Source organism: Alternaria rosae (genome assembly GCF_020736505.1).
Source record: "Alternaria rosae strain MPI-PUGE-AT-0040 chromosome Unknown BKA58scaffold_15, whole genome shotgun sequence".
NCBI classification, from domain to species: Eukaryota; Fungi; Ascomycota; class Dothideomycetes; order Pleosporales; family Pleosporaceae; genus Alternaria; species Alternaria rosae.
This window is the reverse complement of record NW_025763584.1, coordinates 107622-126280: the sequence shown is the minus strand read 5'-3', so window position 1 is coordinate 126280 and position 18659 is coordinate 107622. Positions and strand designations below refer to the sequence as shown.

The window sequence follows — 18659 nt, the reverse complement described above, 5'->3', positions numbered from 1 at the left end:
ACGCGATCAATGCATGAGGTTCACTTTGCGCCAGACCACACCTCAACGACATGCCACCCCACAGTAGAGGGGAGTCACTTCCTTCTGGGTTCTACTCGAAATCCACACCTAATCTGCCTACCTTGACGTCATTCGATGGGCAGAGTCGCGATGACAGCACAGTAGCATCCCCTCCACGCTCGGCGACTCGTCCAGGAGCAACTCCTCTATCGCCAATTTCGAATAGCGCGCTCTCCGAGGCGGCGTCCGTAGAGGATAACCAAGATGAAGACGAGGACCCTTTCATGGTGGAGGACGTAGTTAGCGAAGATGAAGAAGACGAAGAGGAGCCAGCGCCCACGTCTCGACCACTACAGAGCTCCAAATCGTATAGTCACCTCCCGCGACATACTGCGACTGCGCTGTTCCCGCCCTTCTACAACAGGCCTCCGACACCGCTACCGCCGTCTCCATCCTTGACATCCCTACTTCGCCCCGCGTTCAGCCGCCCAACCTCGAGGCCTACAACACCAGATTCATCGGATGTAGAAGGGTATACTAGAGCTGGGTCGCATACCACAGGCACAAGCACACCCACGAACCTCGCGAGCTCGGCACGGCATGCGCCGACGGTACCCCGGGCCTCGCCGAAAGTGCCTACATACGAGTACTATGGCTTTGCACTGTACCTAGGCAGCTCGGCTGCCTTCCTCATGTACATCCTCTGGGCCTATGTACCAGCCCCGATGCTGCATCAGATGGGCATTCACTACTACCCAAACCGGTGGTGGGCACTCGCGGTGCCATGCTGGCTGGTCGTGCTAGTCATCTACATCTACGTTGCCCTTGCAAGCTACAACACGCGCTACCTCACCCTACGGCTGAGCAGCTGCGAGAACCTCGTCGATGAATGCGCACAGATAGCCGTTGTTGATCGGCTGACTGGGAAGATAGTACGCGAACCCGTGCTAGTCACCGACAAGCTACACGACAAGGATAAGGAAAAAGGCACTAGAGCCAGTGCACCTCCCAGCCGACGAAACTCTTTCTCGGCATATCAATTTAGCGCACAAGATGAAGTGGACTGGAAAGGCTTCTGGAGCACGGGGACAGATGCCGTGATGGATGTGCCAATTGGCGGCGTCTGCGAGATACTCTACGGCAGCGACAGATGATTAACGTATCGTCATTCTGACTACTACTTATTCAGCGCGACTGTCATTCGCGGCCAAAGATACCTTGTGCGCGGAAAAAGCTTGTCGCGGGCAGTGGGTCGCTCTAACCCCCACTTACACCTGCCCCTCCCGAACTGCGAGATTCGGAAAGAACCATGCTTCTCAGGCAAGCGCCCCGCTACATTATGGGCTGTTTGTTCTTCGGATTGGGCGGATGGCTCCTGCTATCTAGCTGCTGTAGCTTAATCCCGAGCTTGGTTTACTTACTCAGCGGGGCATGCAGCGAGATAGCTGGTATAAGTCCTTCCTGACGTCCGCTTCTACTCTTTCTCCATCCCACCTCTGCTCGTGAGACTCGCCGCTTTTCCCAAGGTTCAATTGCTTCACTCGTTTTCGTGGACAGCTTCCTTCGTTGATAAGCGTTCAATTGCCCATCATGAAGTCTGTCGTCGCGCTTTCCGCTCTCTCTATGCTCGCCGGTGCCGAGGCAGCTGAGACCGTTCTTGGAGCCTACATCTTCCACCGCCATGGCGACCGCACACCAAAGGCTCTTGCTCCTACCAATCTGACTGCTCTTGGTTATGGACAGGTCTATACATCCGGCCAGTACTACCGCTCACGCTACCTGTCCGGTGACTCCAAGATTCACGGCATCAATGAAGATGAAGTCAAGTTGTCCCAGCTCCAGGTCCAAGCACCCGTCGACAATGTCCTCCAGAACTCAGCCATGGGTTTCCTCCAGGGACTGTACCCCCCTGTCCAGACAGTTCAGACTCTTGCCAATGGCCAGAATGTACAAGCGCCAATGGATGGCTACCAGCTCATCCCAGTCAACACCATTGAGACTGGCTCTGGCTCCGAGGACAATGGCTGGCTACAGGACGCATCGAGCTGCCAGAACGCAAAGACCAGCTCAAACTCATACTTCGACAGTGAGTCGTACAAGAACCTGGCGTCCAGCTCCAAGGACTTTTACTCCTCTATTGTTCCTTCGATGAACGGCGTAGTTAGCGATGAGCAGGTGTCCTTCAAGAACGCTTACGTCGGTATGTATACTTTAATTCGCCTCTACGTTCACGACTAATGCCTGCATATAGTCTACGATACCATCCACGTAGCCGAGATCCACAACTCCAGCATTCCCAACTCTGACGCCCTTACCAACACCACCCTCACCCAACTCCGTACTCTCGCCGACGCCCACGAGTGGGGTCTCGCCTACAACGCCAGCGACAACATGCGCGCAGTCGCCGGGATGCAACTCGCCGGAGAAATCCTTGAATACATGAACAACATCATTTCCACCTCCGGCTCCAAGAAATTTGGCATCCAATTCGGCGCCTACGCAACCTTCATGTCCTTCTTCGGTCTCGCCGACCTGCAAAAGGTCAGCGACGACTTCACCGGCGTTGTCGACTACGCTAGCTCCATGGTCTTCGAACTCTTTACCAACGCAGATGTTGACTCTGGTTTCCCCAACGGAGACGACCTGCAAGTTCGCTTCCTGTTCCACAACGGCACCGCTAGCAACACTAGTGAACCCACCGTCTTCCCTCTCTTCGGCGGCAGCGAGAACGCTGTCTCGTGGAACACGTTCCAGGATAAGCTGAATGACTTTGCTATTACGACTACGGAGCAGTGGTGCACTAAGTGTGGTAACACTGCTGGGTCTTGCGCTGCGTTTGTCAAGGACAATGGTGCTACTACTGCGCAGCAGAGTGGAAACGGTAGCAGTGATATCTCGCCTGCAATTGGTGGTGTTATTGGTGCTTTTGTCACGCTGGCTGTGGTCTTGGGATCGCTCGCGGCGCTTATGCTAGTTGGTGGGTTTAGGCTTGTTAGCAAGAAGGCGCTGCAGAGGGGTGTTGCGACGAGTAGTGTTGAGCCCAAGGCTTAGATACTGCTTGGATGAGATGGCGGTGGATGGCTATTCGGTGTATCGGAACGGCATCCAAGGTTCTGGACATGAAGATGACGAAGGAAGAGTATCTGAAGAATTATCACGATTGGTATGATATCAATGAATAAACATGATCGAGACGGTATGTTGTCAACCTTTTGGTCTAAGTCTTCTTATATGATGAATGGAGTTGTGGTACTGCGTAGGCAACTTCTCTACTTGTTATCTGAAAAGACCCAAAGTGATTTCACAAATATATCTTTCGTCTAGATCTTTATTCCACTATGTACTTGGTACGGGTATAACATAACCTAGCCTTTAACCCGAGCAGATCCCTTTTACCCACCCGCCCAAACGCCGACAAATGCATCAGGTCATTCCAGTCATAATGTCCATGCCGTAGAAGAAAACAGCCCTTCACTGACTTTGCTCTCAAACCTTCAGCACACTAAACCTATCCTGCGGCTTAACCTTGGGCGCCCCCAGCCCCTTCCTAACCTCATCCAACTGCTCCATGCCACTCTGCTGCTTGCCCTTCTTGACCCTCCTTCCACTCTTACCCGCCGTATGATGGCTCCCCAGGAAATCATCCATGATACTGTCGAAATCACCCCGAAGTGGCGGCGCCTCACTACTCGACCACCCACTCATCCCACTCATTTTGCTCATGCCTGACATCTTTGACATACCACTGACCATGGAAGCAGAGTCGTCGTAGCCGTAGTCATCTTCGGGAAAACCATCGTCGTCAGCGTACTCTTCTTCGATTTTGTCAAAGCGCTGGTCGAGGAGTGTGAGGCCTTCTGTGCGGTGGAGCGCGGAGGAGGACATGGAGTACCCCGATGTAGATGTTTTGGCGCCTTTGCGCTTCTTGCGGCGGCCGCCCGCTGTGAGGGCTGAAGCACCAGTTATGAAGGATTGGTTGTCTGCCGCGGCAGCACCGTTTCTGGGGTTGCCGGTCGTGGGTTTCGCGGCTTTGACGTCTTGTTTGAACTTTTTGAATTCGTCTAGGTACGCCATGTCTGCTGCGTCGGCGGGGGCGGGCGCTTCGTCTGGAGCGGGGAGGGAGGATGGGTCTGTAGGGTCTGTTGAAGGTTTCTGAGCGCGCAGCTTGGGGGATGAGGCTTTGATTGTGTCGTCGGTTTCCCAACCTGGGTCTTCTTCAGAGAGGAAGCGGTCCATGGGGTCTCTATCGTCGGTCTCGTCGTCGAAGAGGTCGGCGCTGTCCCATTCTCGTTGGTCGACTTCGAAGCCGTCTTGGGCGAGTTCGTTGAAGATGTCGTCAGAGTCGTCGACGTAGGCTTCGTCTTCGAGCGCTTCGAGCACTTCGCGTAGGCGTGGGTCCATGTCTGGTTGGAAACCCTTGAGAGCGTCGGGCACGTCCTGCTGGTCTTGGTAGGTCGTCTTGCGCACAAATTCCGAGGGTGCCATGTCTTCTCCGAATAGTTCGCTCGCGCTACTGATGTTGCTGCTCACGCTGAGATCGGCCTGGCTTCTGTTGTCGTTCAGCGATGCATCGCGCAGCATGTCTGCCAAGTCCATCTTCTGCTTTCCCTTCTTCTCCGCCTTGGGCTCGATGAAGTATGAGTCGCCGCTGCCAGAGCCCAGGTCGCGCATGTGCTGCATGTAGTCGTACTCGGTGTCGTCGTAGTAGATGCCGTAGTTGGCGGCTTCACCCTCGTTCTTCCGTACTTGGGCGCCATATTCGCTCTCTAGTTCGCGTCTCGACTTGATCTTGCTGCGTCCCGTCGCGGCTGAGTATTGCGACGCACGCGAACTTCCTGCGGGTTCGTCGGTTTCGCGTTGGTTGGGTGCAGCCCTCTCGGCAAAGACCATCTGTGGGGCATCTTCGTCGTGGATTCGGGGGTCATTCTGGGCGCGGTGGACGAGACGGAAGTTGGTCGCGTTCTTCTTATCGCTGTCGCGGGGTTAGCGGGGTACTTCAAACGCGCATCTCAATTTCTCGACTCACATGAACTTTCGGCGAGGCATCTTGGCGGCTTATGTGAGAGTCGAGGACAAGTCGTATGGCGGTGGCGAGTGTGCTGTCGTGGAAGTCTGGGGAAGGCGCTTACAAAAGGGTCTCAGAAAAATAATTTAGGCGAGTCGACTGGTGAATGACGTGGTGGGGCAACTTCCGTCGCAACTTTCTCTTTCCACGCACCCCTCTATTTGGGCCAAAAACACCACAACCACACGATACACCACTTTCAACCGCAAATATGGTGCTCGCGAAATCCAAAAAGAGTGTCGGGCTGGGCAACAGCTTGATGAACGACAGGTTCAGCAAGGGAAAGGGCGACAACCTGCGGAAGGGCAACTTCAACGCGGGTATCGAGCGAACCGGTCAGAATGGCGAGAAGGTGTGTTATCCATATTATAACTTTGCTCTGGGTGTCCGCGCACGCGTAGGAATATCGCGCAATGAGTGGCATCCGGTAGAGCACGCGACCAAATTCATACTAACATCCCCCAGTACATCACCAACGAGAAGAAGGAGGCGTCGTACATGAAGATGCGCTCCGTCACCGAACAAGGCGCCCTCGATGACTTCCTCTCTACTGCGGAGTTGGCCGGAACCGACTTCACCGCCGAGAAGATGAACAACGTCAAGATTATCCACAAGGACCAGAAGAACCCATACCTCCTCTCGCCGCTTGAGGAGCGCAACGTCACCAAGAAACACAAGGAGAACAGGAACCGACTGACTGTACCGAGGCGACCTCACTGGGACAAAGACACTACACCGCAAGAGTTGGACGAGAAGGAGAGGGCGTCGTTGCTACAGTGGCGAAGAGGCTTGGCTGAGCTGCAAGAGAACAACGACCTTCTCCTCACACCTTTTGAGCGCAATCTCGAAGTCTGGAGGCAGTTGTGGCGTGTCATTGAACGGTCGGATCTGGTCGTGCAGATTGTGGACGCCCGTAACCCGCTCATGTTCCGATCAGAGGATTTGGAGGACTACGTCAAAGAGGTGGACCCGAAAAAGAACAACCTGTTGCTGGTCAACAAGGCAGACATGATGACGCTGGAGCAACGAAAAGCGTGGGCCGACTACTTTACCGAAGCGGGCATCAATTACAAGTTCTTCTCGGCTGAACTCGCCAAGGAAATGAACGAGGCTCGTGCTGAACTTGAGGAGAGCGACGATTCGGACGATGCCGGTGACTCCGATGAGCTTGTGACCGACGAAGGCGAAGACTTCGAGGAAGAAGACGACAAGCTCGCAAAGGAAGCCAAGAAGATCGACCTGCAAGACAAGCAGGAAGAGAAGGAAAAGTGGGTGGATGAAGAGACAGTCGACGTACCGGGCGCGAGCCAAGCAGAGGCCGATGGCGACGAGCGCACGCGGATACTGACAACAGAGGACCTTGAAGCCCTCTTCCTCCAACATTCACCTGATGTCGATACTGGACCCAACGGCGAGCCGCGAAAGACGTCGATTGGTCTTGTCGGTTACCCTAACGTCGGAAAATCGTCCACGATCAACGCGTTGATTGGTGCAAAGAAGGTGTCGGTCTCTGCAACACCCGGAAAGACTAAGCACTTCCAGACCATCCATCTCAGCGACAAGGTCATGCTCTGCGATTGTCCTGGTCTAGTGTTCCCCAACTTTGCCACAACCAAAGCCGAGCTTGTATGTGCTGGTGTACTGCCAATCGACCAACTTCGCGAGTACACTGGTCCCGCAGGCCTCGTCGCACGTCGCATCCCACAACCCTTCCTGGAGGCGCTATACGGAATGAAGATCCACCCACGGCCGATGGAAGAAGGCGGAACTGGTATTCTGACATCCGAGGAAATTCTACGTGCCTATGCCATCGCCCGAGGTTTCTCCACACAGGGTCTGGGTCAACCAGATGAGTCCCGAGCCGCGCGATACATTCTCAAAGACTACGTCAAGGGCAAGATTCTCTTCTGCCACCCTCCACCCACCGACCCACCGCTAGACCCCAAGCACTTTAACCGCGAACTCTACGACGTCAACCATCTTCCCGCCAAGCGCCGACACCACCCTCTTGCCTCTCTCCCCGGCAACACCTCTCTCGCCGGCGCGCTAGACGACGGCATGTCGCTAATGGACGACGAGCTCGACGGCGGCGTTCCCGTCCAAGGTGAGAAGACACAGCGCATGGACAAGCGCTTCTTCGGCCCCGGACAAGGTATGGGCAGGGTCAACCAGCCCTTCCACTACAAGTACAGTGAACAAGGCAAGGAGCTCAGCGGTAGGAAAGCTAAGATGGTTGCCGCGCTTGAGGCAGATGTCGACCCGGCGGATATGAAGATGAACAGCAAGAAGCACTTCAAGGCTAACAAGAGGAGGGCGAAGAAGGTGCGATCCGAGTATGTGGATTAGATGTTGATGAGAATAGGAAAGGGCAAAAGGAAAGGAATGGGAGGTTATGAATGCATGATCGGCGTTTGGATCTGTTTCTTGGGATGATATACCGGGGATTCAATGCATAGAATATAAAAGTCATGTTATCGCAAGTCTATCAATGCTCATGTTCCGCGCGATTTATAGGATATCCTTCTCATTCAGGGTGTTGGACATTGCCTGCGATCTTGGTGTGGTGCATACGGCGGGAAGGCAAGCACTGGCTGACTAGGGCGCAACTTCACGAAGGTCCACCAAGTCATTGGCCGTAATCCACACCTCATGCCAAAACTTGCCTAATCGGGACTGATGTCGCGTTTTCTCCAAGACTCGGTACAAAAGTCGCCAGAACACGTGGGATTAAAGTGACGCATTGTAATTTTTTGGAAAGTGCTGTAATCGATGGTTTGAAGGGAAACTGCCAGATTGGGAAAGGGCCTAGGGGACCTAGGGAGTGAATGTGTGCTGTCTATAGCAGGGTCAAACTCGCAATCCTTTCACAGCTTTTGGACATGTTACGATACCAAGTGCTATCTTCTTGCGGATGTGGATTCGCCTTCTTGGCTGTTCCTTGAATAAGAGGAGTGAGCTATTGTACCGCAATCTCCAGCGCAGACGAGTGGGCCGAAGTGCAAGGCTGAAAAGTAGCCTTCGCCGTAACAAACCCATGACGAACGATTGGGTTTCGCATTGTAATCTGTAGCGCAGGCGAGTAGACTTATGTAGCTATTCACAGGTATGTTGGATGACTCATCGCGTAGATAATCAGGAACAAATATCGGGTGCACCTTCACCGTAGCACTGCAATCTTTAGCGCAGACCAACAGTCTCAAGATGTCCACATCGGGCCGCATGAATGGGGTATGGTATAGATATGTGACCAATAGCGAGCGGCTCGTCACCGGAAGATCGGGTTGCTTTTCGAGCTGAGACTGCTGCCTGAACAACTTTGCACTGCAATCTCTAGCGTGAACGATCAATGGCCATGCACACACAAGGGGGCTGTGTGCATGAAAGATGACAGGGCTTGTACCAATAGCATAGTCTGACAGAGTGTACGCTGAAAACTGAGTGTACTGCAATCGCTAGCGCGGAAGAGCATGTTCATCCCCTGTCGCTATTGGATCACTAATACCTAGGTACTTCTACATGGGTTCGAAAATCCTGGTACGGAATTCCGCGCTGCAGACGGATTTCTTCGCACATTGCATATTGTACTGCAATCTCTAGCGGAGATGAGTAGGTAAGACAACAAGGCTGAGATGACGAGGCTGAGCATGGGGATGAAGAGCGGCGGTACCTGGGTAGTTAGGGTACATTCTCATCATATTGACGGGTATTTGCTCGAGCCAAGATGGCGCCCTGATTCTAGAACTAGTATTTCAGAAGTGAGCTCAAATGCTTCCAAGGTTGTGTTGTTAATCAAGTAGTCTGTCGCAGTTACGACGCGCCGTCTCTATGCCTTCACCTTTAGTATGGCTCTTTCCTTGCTCAGTATGATCTGCGTCGCCCGAGTCTTTCGTCCACTTCTTCCAAGCCGCAGAAACCCAACACAAAACACTACTAACACTACTAACACCCCAGACACCTCGCAGGACAATGGGTGTACCATCTCCCGCCATTGCTGCGCTAGTCAGAGTCGCAAACACAGAACCAGCCGCGACGTTTCCAATACTCGCTTGGATCCACGCTGCAAGACTCCCTGACCAAATGTCAGTCGTAGTGACACGAATACATGGTAACTGCCAAAGATGCCATACCTGGCGCAACGCCACCAGCTGTAAACCCAACAAGCCCCAGGAAGGCAGATGTACATGCCATAAGAACCACGGGAACAACAAGTGCGGCAGTCTCCCAACGGCACAGCTTTATCCATTCCATTGCGCCTTTCATGAGCGTCGTAATGTTCAGGTTCTTGAGCGCTGCGATCGCTGTTCCTAACGCATCTTCAGCTTGCAGTTTGGCACCACGAATAGCGATTATGAGGTGAGCAACAGCAGCATCGATAGTACCAGGAAGAATGGGAGTTCCGCGAATCGATTCGATCGCGCGCACGTCTCTGAGTGAGCCTCTTAGCTGCCGGTTGCGGGTCAAGAAAAGGCGCGAAATATCCGAGCCGGATGCAAACCCCTCGTCTATGTTGACGAGTTGTAACGGCTTGCTAGTGCAGGTTTGGAGGTTTGTTGGAATCGCGGGGCTTCTGTCATTGTTACTCCGACTGCGATGATGCTTGTCCAGGTAGTACCGCAGCCTTACCTCCTGAGTGAGTGGCCGTATTTCTTTACCAAAACGCTCCTCAAATGTCTTTTCTGCACATACATTGACCTTTGACTATTGTGTGATATTTCGGCGGGTGATTGTATATGTACAGCAGCGAATGTCACTTGAGTGATAAATCAGCGCCTACCGCGCCGCAACAGTGAGGTGCGTGGTTTGTGTAACCTTGCACGCTGGCATCCTTGCCATCATTCTTTGGTGCAAAAACTGCTTCATAAAGGACTTCTGTTGGACTGACTCATCGTTGATCTTGGGATGGATATCTCCTCAGTTCTCAAGGGTAATTGGATGTCCACTGACCATGCATCATAGCTGTGTATACTTCCGAATGAGGCATCAAGCGATTTTGAGCTGGGACAGGTATTGGTTTGATCATGAATCGCATTTTCTACTAAACACCCAAACTACTAGCCCATGTTTACCATGTCTATAACTGAACGCCCGAGAGTTGAGAAACCACGTCATAAAGCGATCCTCCAAAGAAAGAGAAAAAATCATCGGAAGACCCAGAATGATCGAAGTAGAAATCCAGAGAAGCCTCTGCGAACAGCGTATCTTGCAAATTGGTGACATGTCTTCCCCTAGCTCCCATCCCCGTTTCCTGCGAAGTTGTTCCACGCTCCAAGATGTGTAACCGGATCGCTTAGGCGACGCTGGCGCAGTTGAGGGCCTGGAGGTTGACGAGAGTGCCCTATTGGTATCGCAGATTAGTATGATTTCATAGAGCCAAGCGAAAAAGGGGATTATTTACCTCCTCGGCATCGGTGTCGCAGCATCGGATGCTACCATCGCAGCCGGCCTGCTGGACGCTGATGGGGAGAGTGATGCACTGTGCGGCGCCGAGCAATCCCTCGCTGCTGCAGCACACTGCCTTCTCGTTTCCGCCCTTGCAGATAACGTTGCCGTTGCCGTTGCCTTGGGGCACAGCGGAGACGGCGACAGCCAGGGAGAGGATGGTGATGAAGAACTGCATTTTGAAGTTGGTGTTGGGATCGAAAGACGATTTGAAGTTGTAAGAGTGAGTGGTGTTGTGAAAGGTAAGTTGCTTGTTGTAGTGATTGTTGTGATGAGCTGATGATTCACTTGATGTCGAAGGATGCCAGGTCTTATATACACATCTTCGGCGTGCTGAACATCGTGCCTCTTCCGTTCTGAGCTCTTCTTTGCTCTTTTTCGCGCTGGTCTCATACAATCCGGTGACGATACAGGAGATCGTCCAATGGAACGTGCAAGAATGTCAGACCGACAGTTGCTGAGAGCATGCTGAGGGCCAAGCGCAAGCTTTCACGACACCAGTTTGTCTTTTGCATAGTTTCAGAAGCGTTGGGGTAGTAAGCCGGGTACGAAACACTGTAGCGAACCGTGCTTCGATGTTTCGGACATCCGGTACCTGATTCTCCTAAGGGTGCACTGGCCTCTCTAGCCTCATCAGGGAAAGAACTACAACGGATATGGTGATAATCCGTAACCAGAGAGCGGTCAATCTGCTGCATTCTGAAGCTATCCGTGTTAGTCGCTGCTGCAAGCAGCGGATCTACCCTGGGATGGTGTGGTGGGGGTAGGCGTCATGGTGGGGTGCAGCCGTTGTTGCCGCTGTCCGCATGCGGTTCAGCTTCTATGCTAAACTCGATGAGGAATCGCCTTCACACACCACGTACCTTGGTAGCATCAGCCTGCTCGACCGCCTGAAAGAAGCAACCTTTGAGGTTTCTCGAGTGGCTCGGAAGGATTCTGCGAAACGACAGCCTCGTCGACCAGCCTCACCGACAGCATCCCGACCGCTTTCCCGATCGCCTTCCCGATCGCCTTCCCGATCGCCTGGAAGAAGCAAAAGTCATCTAGTACAAGCGCATGTTGTGACAGGTGTCAGATGAATTTTGTGAAGCTCTGAGACTACCTGCTATTGCGCTTGGAACATCTCTTTGGAGCTATTGACGAGCATCGCAATTAGAATTACAATAGTTGGCATCGTCTACCAGAGCCATCGCATGTAGATGTGCTCCTTCTAGATTAGTCTCTACCCCTGTACGACTGCGACAACCGGCTGATCGATACTCGGCTATCTTTGGGTGTCGATCAGACATTGGAAAGTCGTGGGGCCGCAGTTTCCCATACTCCTCTGACAAGATTCACTATTTCGGGACTTCAACACGTGCGGAGTCAAAGTCAAAGGCGCACTATATTCTCCGTTTAAAACAAGCAAAGTTCCGCGCTCGCTCACTGGACGCCACCAAACGGATGTTGTCTTCCGACGACTATTCGCTGTGCGTGTCGTTAAGGAAAGGACTGTAAGCGCCGCCCAGCTGGGCATGTTTCCGGTAAGTCCATCTTTGCGGTTAGTATCGCAGTCGACCTCATTTGTTCATACCGCCTATTGCTCAAGCTTTCCCAACGCCTACCTAGTGCTTTGATAACGCATACCGACTGTCTGACGTGGGAAGACTTGTCTTCGCTCCGGCCCCAGTGTCTTCCAATCGCCGATCTGGATCTGGCCGAACCCAACTCTCCCAGTACATCCACCTTGACATTCCAATAGCACAACATCATAAGCGCCCTTCGGATCATTCCGCTTCGAGAGTAACTGTTCGCCATGTCGGTCAACCGGATAGAATGCGGAACATAACCTGACACCCCGTAGAACAATGGCTCGTAGAACTTCCACACCATCCGTCGGAAGAGAAACAATCGCCAGAGCCACTTCCGCTACTTTGTAGCCGTTCGTGCCAAGTATGGGGCGTCGCGTCCGCTCTACTTTGACCGATTTTCGATAAATCTCTTCTCCTTCCGAACCAAATCCGCTTCGATATCATTGCTTGAAGACCAAGAATTGGACGTGAAGTCGACGTAGAACAAGACATCTGGATCTTCGGCATCCCTGCGTTTCGGTCCGGATACTGCATCGAACCAAAGACACGCCCTCTCGTACCGCGACCAAGCACGACCCTTGCATTCGAATATCGTCTCCCGCAAACTTTGGGCGTATTCGGACACCTTGACGATGAATTGCTCGATAGTGATGGTTTTGCCATCGATATTCTCGATGAGTAGAGGCGCTGGGGGTGGGTTGTCCTCGTACCTCTCCCAACACTCCCAACCTTCGAGCATGCCAAATACGATACGCATTCGAGAACGCGGTACTTCGGTAACAGCTTCATCAGCTAGAGGGTGCTTTGGGTCCACCAGTATTGACCGCCAGATCGGCTCGCCCTCTTCGTTGACATCGATGACCTGAACGGTAGACGGTGGGGCGAGCAGGTCCCATCGTAGGCGGTCTAGAGCTTTCTTGCACAGCAGGCTCGTCTCCTCATGAGGTACCTCTTGAGGAATGAGGCGGAAGTTCCTACTTGCCTTGGCGAAATCTATCGACCTTGGCGCGATGTAGCTTGTCGCAGGCGTACGTGACAGATATTCTTTGAACTTCCGTTCTGTCCACACCCAATGTTCCCTGATACCATGCACCACGCTCGCTTCGTTAGACGCCGAACTCGGAGAGTTAGATATGAAATGAAGAGGAAATACTTCCTCCATCCCTCCACCATCCAGGCTCTTCAATGCACCAGCGTCAAGATAATAAAGACAGAGTCTCTCCCTCTCCTCCAAGCTCGAATCCCCAAAGCTCAAATCCTCAGTTTCGTATATCATCCCTCGCAGCCCTTGCGTGTACGCTGAAACTTCACTAACAAATTGCTCAACAGTGATAGCTCGTCCGTCTGGATTATGAATGAGTAGAGGTGGTGGGCTCTTATCTATCATGCCCAAGCATTCCCAATAATAAATCTGGGCTAGCTCGATATGAATGTGGGAAGTTGATGGTGAGGTTACTGGTTCTTCGGCAAGAGGATGCTTATGGTCTGTTGATAACGGCTTCCAGCAGAGCTCGCCGGCTTTGTTGAGGTCGACGACTTCGACTGTCGATGGTGAGGCCAGGACATTTCATTTCAGACGGTCTAAAGCTTCTGTCCTCAGACTAGCATCATCTTCTTTGTGTATCTTTTGCAGAGGCGATGTATCAGCAGAGCTTCTGCTCGCATCAGCTGCATCGTGGTAGGTTTGCGATACTCCCTGGCCTGACTCGAAGGCTTGCTCGCCGGGAGTGACTGGTTGACACATCCCGATCTTGCAGCGTCTGGCCAGTGGTGTTCGGACAGAATGGACGTGTCCAGAGAGGAGGTTGGAGAAGAATGATGGGATATGCGAGCGCCGCAATGAGGTCGCCTCCCTTAATCTAAATCTCGGCAGGACGTGATCCTTCGCCAAGGTGGCGTGGTCGGAAGAATGCCGTCTGTACTGTTACTGAGCTCTATGGCCTGTGGTGAAGCATGAAACAGGCTACTGCGCAGCGCATATGCGATTTCGGAAAAGCAACCAGTAGGAATAACACAAGGATGTGTTGACAGATGAACATGATATCTTGAGAACGGAAAGGGTTGAAACGAAGCGAGCGCGGCCTCGGTAGTTTCAAAGACGCGCCATTTTGCCTATGCTACCATTTGACAGGAACAAACATTCGGATTACTTCTGCTTGCATTTCATCGCTAGCAGGCATCGATAACGCTTTCATTTGCTTCCCTTATTTCTTCTTTCGTATCAACGCTGCCAGTCTTATTCAGAAGCTTCACCATTTATCTGTTATAAGTTAAATCCGCAGCATCATGCGTCGAGCTCCTGTTTGAAGGTTTTTCTGTTTTCTGCTCACATTACATCCAGCCTGGTGATGGTGCAAGAAGCTAGCTAGATAGAGTAGGAAGGTTCTAGACACGTGCATGACACTGCCGTAGAAAAGCGAGTCACTGTACAATCTACTTTGAGCGGGAGAATGAGGAGATATCCTTCCTCTATTCCTATAATAATCCTACGCTACATCGCAGAATCGGCAGCTCAGCACCTCGTCTACAACCTATGTCATCATCGTCTTGTCGTCTCACACCATTAATCCCGACATGCCCTTCTCCATATTCATCTCCATCGTATCATCCTCCACCATCTTCCTGGCCCTCTCCGCAAACCTCTCCAAACCCTTCGGCGCTGCGTTGGGGCCAACCATAGCTGCTGCCTTGCAGTACTCTTTCTCCTGCGTAGTCTGGTCCCACATATTTCCTTGCATCTTGGTATCAAAGGCATCTGCCGCTTCACCCTCCAGCTGCTTCGCCAAAGTGGCGAGCTGGCTTACGGAAAGAGGAGTGAAGTTATCCCAGAATGGTGGCGTACCCGCTTCCATACATGCTACAATCAGAGTCACGTTTGAGCCCCGGGCTAAATTCGGTATCTTCGCGTTGAGATCGACGAGGGTGTCGTAGAAGTCGTTGATCGTCTCGTTTCTAATGCTGTCCATTGTTGTTAATGTATGACAGGGTAGGTGCGTCATACGGTTTTGTAATTACTCCGCAGACTATTTACCTTTGCCACGGGTGAAGAGAAGAGGTGAATCAGTGGGACGATTATGAGAGTCAGGTCCATCCGCCTTTTGAATACTCGGACTCTGTTGCTGTGGGACAACTACAGCTGCGTACACTGTTTTAGCACTGTGGTACGGTTACTCACCAGTACGTCACTCCTGCATTGTGATTACATTAGTATATACTCGAACGGAAGCTATCAATCTCGTGGTGTGACGCGAGGGCCGAGAAAGTTCTTTGTTATTATATTTTAAGCGATGAGTCGCGATCTTCTTCATTACGTGAAACCAGTCGACACAGAATCCTCCTTAGCACATCTCTGCGTCCACTCTCTCGCATGTTTCTCAAACGCGCCTCTCGAGTTCGCATACTCATTAGCAATCTTGACCTCCACCGCGCTCTCCAACTCCGGATGATCCAACAGCGTCCTCAAACTCATCAACACCTTCTCCATCGTGTTGTTGTGATGCCAATCTTCGCCTAGCATCTTCCAACTCACAACCCCTGTTCTGCCGTCAACGTTGGGATGGTAGATCTTGGTTGTGAAGTTGACTTTGGGCGGCTTCTCCGGGTAATCCTCGGTGAATTGGACGTGGAAGTTGAAGTTGCCGCCTTCGTAAGGGGAGTTGTCGAGACCGTGGAGGGTGCCTATCCATTCGAAGATCTCGCCGTATTTTAGTTCGACGTGGTAGCCGTCCGCGGGGGTTTTGCGCAGGCCGTGGAATTCTTTTTCGAGGCGTTTCTTGGTTGGCGTCATAATCGTGAAGTTCAATCAGTCGTATGTCTTTTTATATGGAGAGCAACGAAAATAATGCGAAACTCTGTCGTGCAGTTGAAGAAGGAAGATGTTGAGGATAGTCGCTTGGATTGGCACACGTCATAGCGTGACTGCTGTGGTGCGCGTTGGTCCGACGCGACTTCCCGCCCCTTTCTATTGACGCGCCTCACATCTTGCACTATTGGAACGCATGTTCATAGGACTGACATGTGCTTACTCTTATCGCAATTCTACAAGTCATGTTTCTCTATAGCGATATGCGCGAGCGCATGCGCTTAGCAGACTGTCACACAGCTTCTCTACTACATTTATTATGCGTAGCCCCGTCGACCATCTAGAGAGGTATTTTTGGAAATCTCTTTTAGTACTTCTGCGGACCAAGCGCTAGAGTTCCCGCTATTTCAATAACACACATCCTCAATCTCGCCAACCTCGTCGCGCGTCGAATTTTGCCGAAATCCACTCTTGCATCGAACCCGAGAGCTGCGCCCTTCGCTTACTCTATGGTTTCCATCTCGATACAACTAGCGGCGTACAAACCGATCCATTCTTCTCATTCTCGCGCCTTCTTACCCTCCCGCCTGGGTAGCAGGTCTTTCTTAGAGTTTGCGGCGCTGGCGCTATCTCTGTAGCGTGCCGCGCATCCGAAGAAGAGACTCTGCACCCTATGTCTCCATTCGGTCGAGAAACTTTGCAGCCATAGCTGCAAAATTCCTAAGGCCCATGGCATCAGTTCCCAGACGGTACCTCGCCGTTGGTTGATTGTATCTGTTTTCGCGAAGAACCTCGAGCTTCCCACCCTGTACATTCATTAGCAGGCGGCCAAAAACATCATCTTCGACTTGCTTCGTCAGTTTGGCGAGATCCGGGGTCTCAAGCGGTATGAAGTCATTCCAGAACAGCGCTGTGCCCATGACTTGGTAGACTTCAATGAGCGTATGCTGAAGGGCTTCGTCGTGCTTGAGGTGGGATACCAAGGTGTTGGCCTCCACGAGATTGTCGTAAAATTCGACGAGTGTGTCGCTGCGAAGACCGTTGGCGAGTTTGATATTATATGGCTTGGCAGACGTGGGCTCTTTGAGGAGGGCCATATCAGCGTCCATAAGCATGTCGCTATACGCCGCGAGCGTACCAGGTGCCAGCGAGGAGAGGATTGGTGTGAGACCGTTGAGGAAAGATAGCTCGATGTTGTCATAGTATATACATGTATCAGGTAAACAGAGGCGAGAAGCAAGGGCACGATGAGAATTCGCACTGCCGTTTCCTTGTCAGTATTGATCTGGATAGTTGCAAGATTGAGGAGTTCTAGTTACATGTTTTGTATGGTAGTAATATAGACGAGCTGCGAGCACAGGCATTTGTAGGTTATCATTTGTACATCCCGATCAAACCTCGCATCCCTTATCCAAAGCAACGGCCTACTGCCTCCTGAACATCAGCTCAGCCCATGAAGGTGCGTTGATCCCCGAATGCTCAGGAACACCGAACCACCTGCCTCCATCTACCTTCACCACTTCGCACTTCTCCCTGTACTCGCTCTCCACCGCTGATCCTCGGGCGTACCGCGGAGGCAGAGGTCCTTCATGTCACTTTCCATTCCATTTCTCTTCAACGTTCTCAAAGCCAGGAAGAACCAGCATTCCTGCAGGTCCGTTCGGTGCAGTAATCTGTATAGCCGGCTCAAGGATAACAGACTTCGAGTCGAGACAGACGATGAATGAGTGGTCGTTGACAAGGTTGAAGCCCTGCGCAACGAGGGGGTTGGCGAAGTTGATGAGAGGCTCAATCTCTTTGAGAAGGATCTTGCAAGCCTCTGTGTACCGTACATCTTGAATGAAGAGGTGGACGACATTTCCCTGAATCTGACCTAGCGTTCGGGCAATATTCATGGCTGCGAGATGCTGGACAAACCCTGACTCATACCCTGGTCCAGGAAAGAGAGGACCCAGATCGAAGCAAAAGACGTCGGTAACTGGCTTGATGTTGTGCGCATTCTGGTGTAGGACCTGTACAAGATCAACGCGAACGGCGCTCTCTACCCAACTGTTAGTCCATGAATCAACGAGGGGGCGCATGAACTTCAGCGCGTTGTCGAGGTCAATGGTTTGAACCGCGCTACTCCAGTGGATGTTGAAAAAGAATGGACAGTGTCGTTGCATCTCATTCATCGCCTGGAGCTGCAGTGGGCGGAAATGTGGTACATCCGCACGTCCCTCTGGCATCTCGACAGGATCTTGGCAGGCAAGATCCATGGTGGTATGGGCATCGATCTGTAGAAGGTCTCCTGGTCTGAGCTCGAGCTCTGCTGTCGTGCCATTCTGCTCGAAGGTAAGGATCCCTCTGCCGTCGTGCGCGACTAATGTCAAAGAGGTCTTGGTGCCAAACAAGTCAGTCAGATGTGCTGAACCGTTTTGGGATGAAGAGTACTGGTGGCGAATTTCATTTAGTCGTTGCGGTGTGTGGGTTGACCTGCCAGCCCCTCCGCTGATCGCGTAGATTTGCACAAAGTCAAAAGGTTCGCGGTTTGGGAACTCCGGAGACGCCATATCTGTCTTTGAGCGTTAGTGATGGAGTGGTTAGTATGGCTGATGAAGAGGATTGCAGAAGAACAGGTATTTATGTTAGCGGTAATCATCAAGCTGCTTTCAACAAATTCTCATTCACGCAAGATTAATTATACATGGGGTGTTGCTATTGTGCACAATAGCTTTGCGATCATGCCTGGCAATCGGGTTGCACGAAGTACTCGCGGTCACAGCTAGTTAGTGCACAGACC

The 18659-nt window shown here is 52.1% G+C and overlaps 9 protein-coding genes across 9 annotated transcripts; 3 read left to right on the top strand and 6 right to left on the bottom strand.

The window, feature by feature from the left end:
- On the top strand, positions 1–1444 carry BKA58DRAFT_73137 (PIG-P-domain-containing protein). Its single transcript, XM_046175818.1, has one exon. It carries the CDS (start codon positions 51–53, stop codon positions 1152–1154), a length of 1104 nt encoding a protein of 367 aa, XP_046019879.1. The 5' UTR covers positions 1–50; the 3' UTR covers positions 1155–1444.
- Positions 1373–3269, top strand: BKA58DRAFT_73144 (histidine phosphatase superfamily). The gene is made up of 2 exons (XM_046175820.1): positions 1373–2200; positions 2252–3269. Exons 1-2 carry the CDS (start codon positions 1591–1593, stop codon positions 3049–3051), a joined length of 1410 nt encoding a protein of 469 aa, XP_046019878.1. The 5' UTR covers positions 1373–1590; the 3' UTR covers positions 3052–3269.
- Positions 3270–3486: 217 nt separating this feature from the next.
- BKA58DRAFT_415391 (low-temperature viability protein ltv1) lies at positions 3487–5046 on the bottom strand (the record flags this gene model as incomplete). Its single annotated transcript, XM_046172544.1, has 2 exons — positions 3487–4972; positions 5027–5046. The coding sequence occupies 2 exons, from the start codon at positions 5044–5046 to the stop codon at positions 3487–3489; spliced, it is 1506 nt and encodes a 501-aa protein (XP_046019877.1).
- Positions 5047–5276: 230 nt separating this feature from the next.
- On the top strand, positions 5277–7569 carry BKA58DRAFT_450918 (nucleolar GTP-binding protein 2; the record flags this gene model as incomplete). Its single annotated transcript, XM_046174367.1, has 2 exons — positions 5277–5417; positions 5531–7569. 2 exons carry the CDS (start codon positions 5277–5279, stop codon positions 7409–7411), a joined length of 2022 nt encoding a protein of 673 aa, XP_046019876.1. The 3' UTR covers positions 7412–7569.
- Positions 7570–8405: 836 nt separating this feature from the next.
- On the bottom strand, positions 8406–10682 carry BKA58DRAFT_450916 (uncharacterized protein; the record flags this gene model as incomplete). The annotated part of the gene is made up of 3 exons (XM_046174366.1): positions 8406–9134; positions 9193–9661; positions 10461–10682. 3 exons carry the CDS (start codon positions 10680–10682, stop codon positions 8851–8853), a joined length of 975 nt encoding a protein of 324 aa, XP_046019875.1. The 3' UTR covers positions 8406–8850.
- Positions 10683–12649: 1967 nt separating this feature from the next.
- BKA58DRAFT_285389 (uncharacterized protein) lies at positions 12650–13033 on the bottom strand (the record flags this gene model as incomplete). The annotated part of the gene is made up of 1 exon (XM_046166846.1): positions 12650–13033. A coding segment is annotated over one exon (384 nt), but the record flags the coding sequence as incomplete, so codon positions are not given.
- A 1597-nt stretch (positions 13034–14630) lies between these two features.
- Positions 14631–15041, bottom strand: BKA58DRAFT_406707 (uncharacterized protein; the record flags this gene model as incomplete). Its single annotated transcript, XM_046171976.1, has 1 exon — positions 14631–15041. One exon carries the CDS (start codon positions 15039–15041, stop codon positions 14631–14633), a length of 411 nt encoding a protein of 136 aa, XP_046019873.1.
- Positions 15042–15308: 267 nt separating this feature from the next.
- On the bottom strand, positions 15309–15992 carry BKA58DRAFT_395345 (ubiquitin-conjugating enzyme/RWD-like protein). The gene has a single exon (XM_046171283.1). It carries the CDS (start codon positions 15860–15862, stop codon positions 15383–15385), a length of 480 nt encoding a protein of 159 aa, XP_046019872.1. The 5' UTR covers positions 15863–15992; the 3' UTR covers positions 15309–15382.
- Positions 15993–16063: 71 nt separating this feature from the next.
- Positions 16064–18429, bottom strand: BKA58DRAFT_473947 (uncharacterized protein; the record flags this gene model as incomplete). The annotated part of the gene is made up of 2 exons (XM_046175327.1): positions 16064–17137; positions 17474–18429. The coding sequence occupies 2 exons, from the start codon at positions 18427–18429 to the stop codon at positions 16549–16551; spliced, it is 1545 nt and encodes a 514-aa protein (XP_046019871.1). The 3' UTR covers positions 16064–16548.
- Positions 18430–18659: the final 230 nt, after the last annotated feature.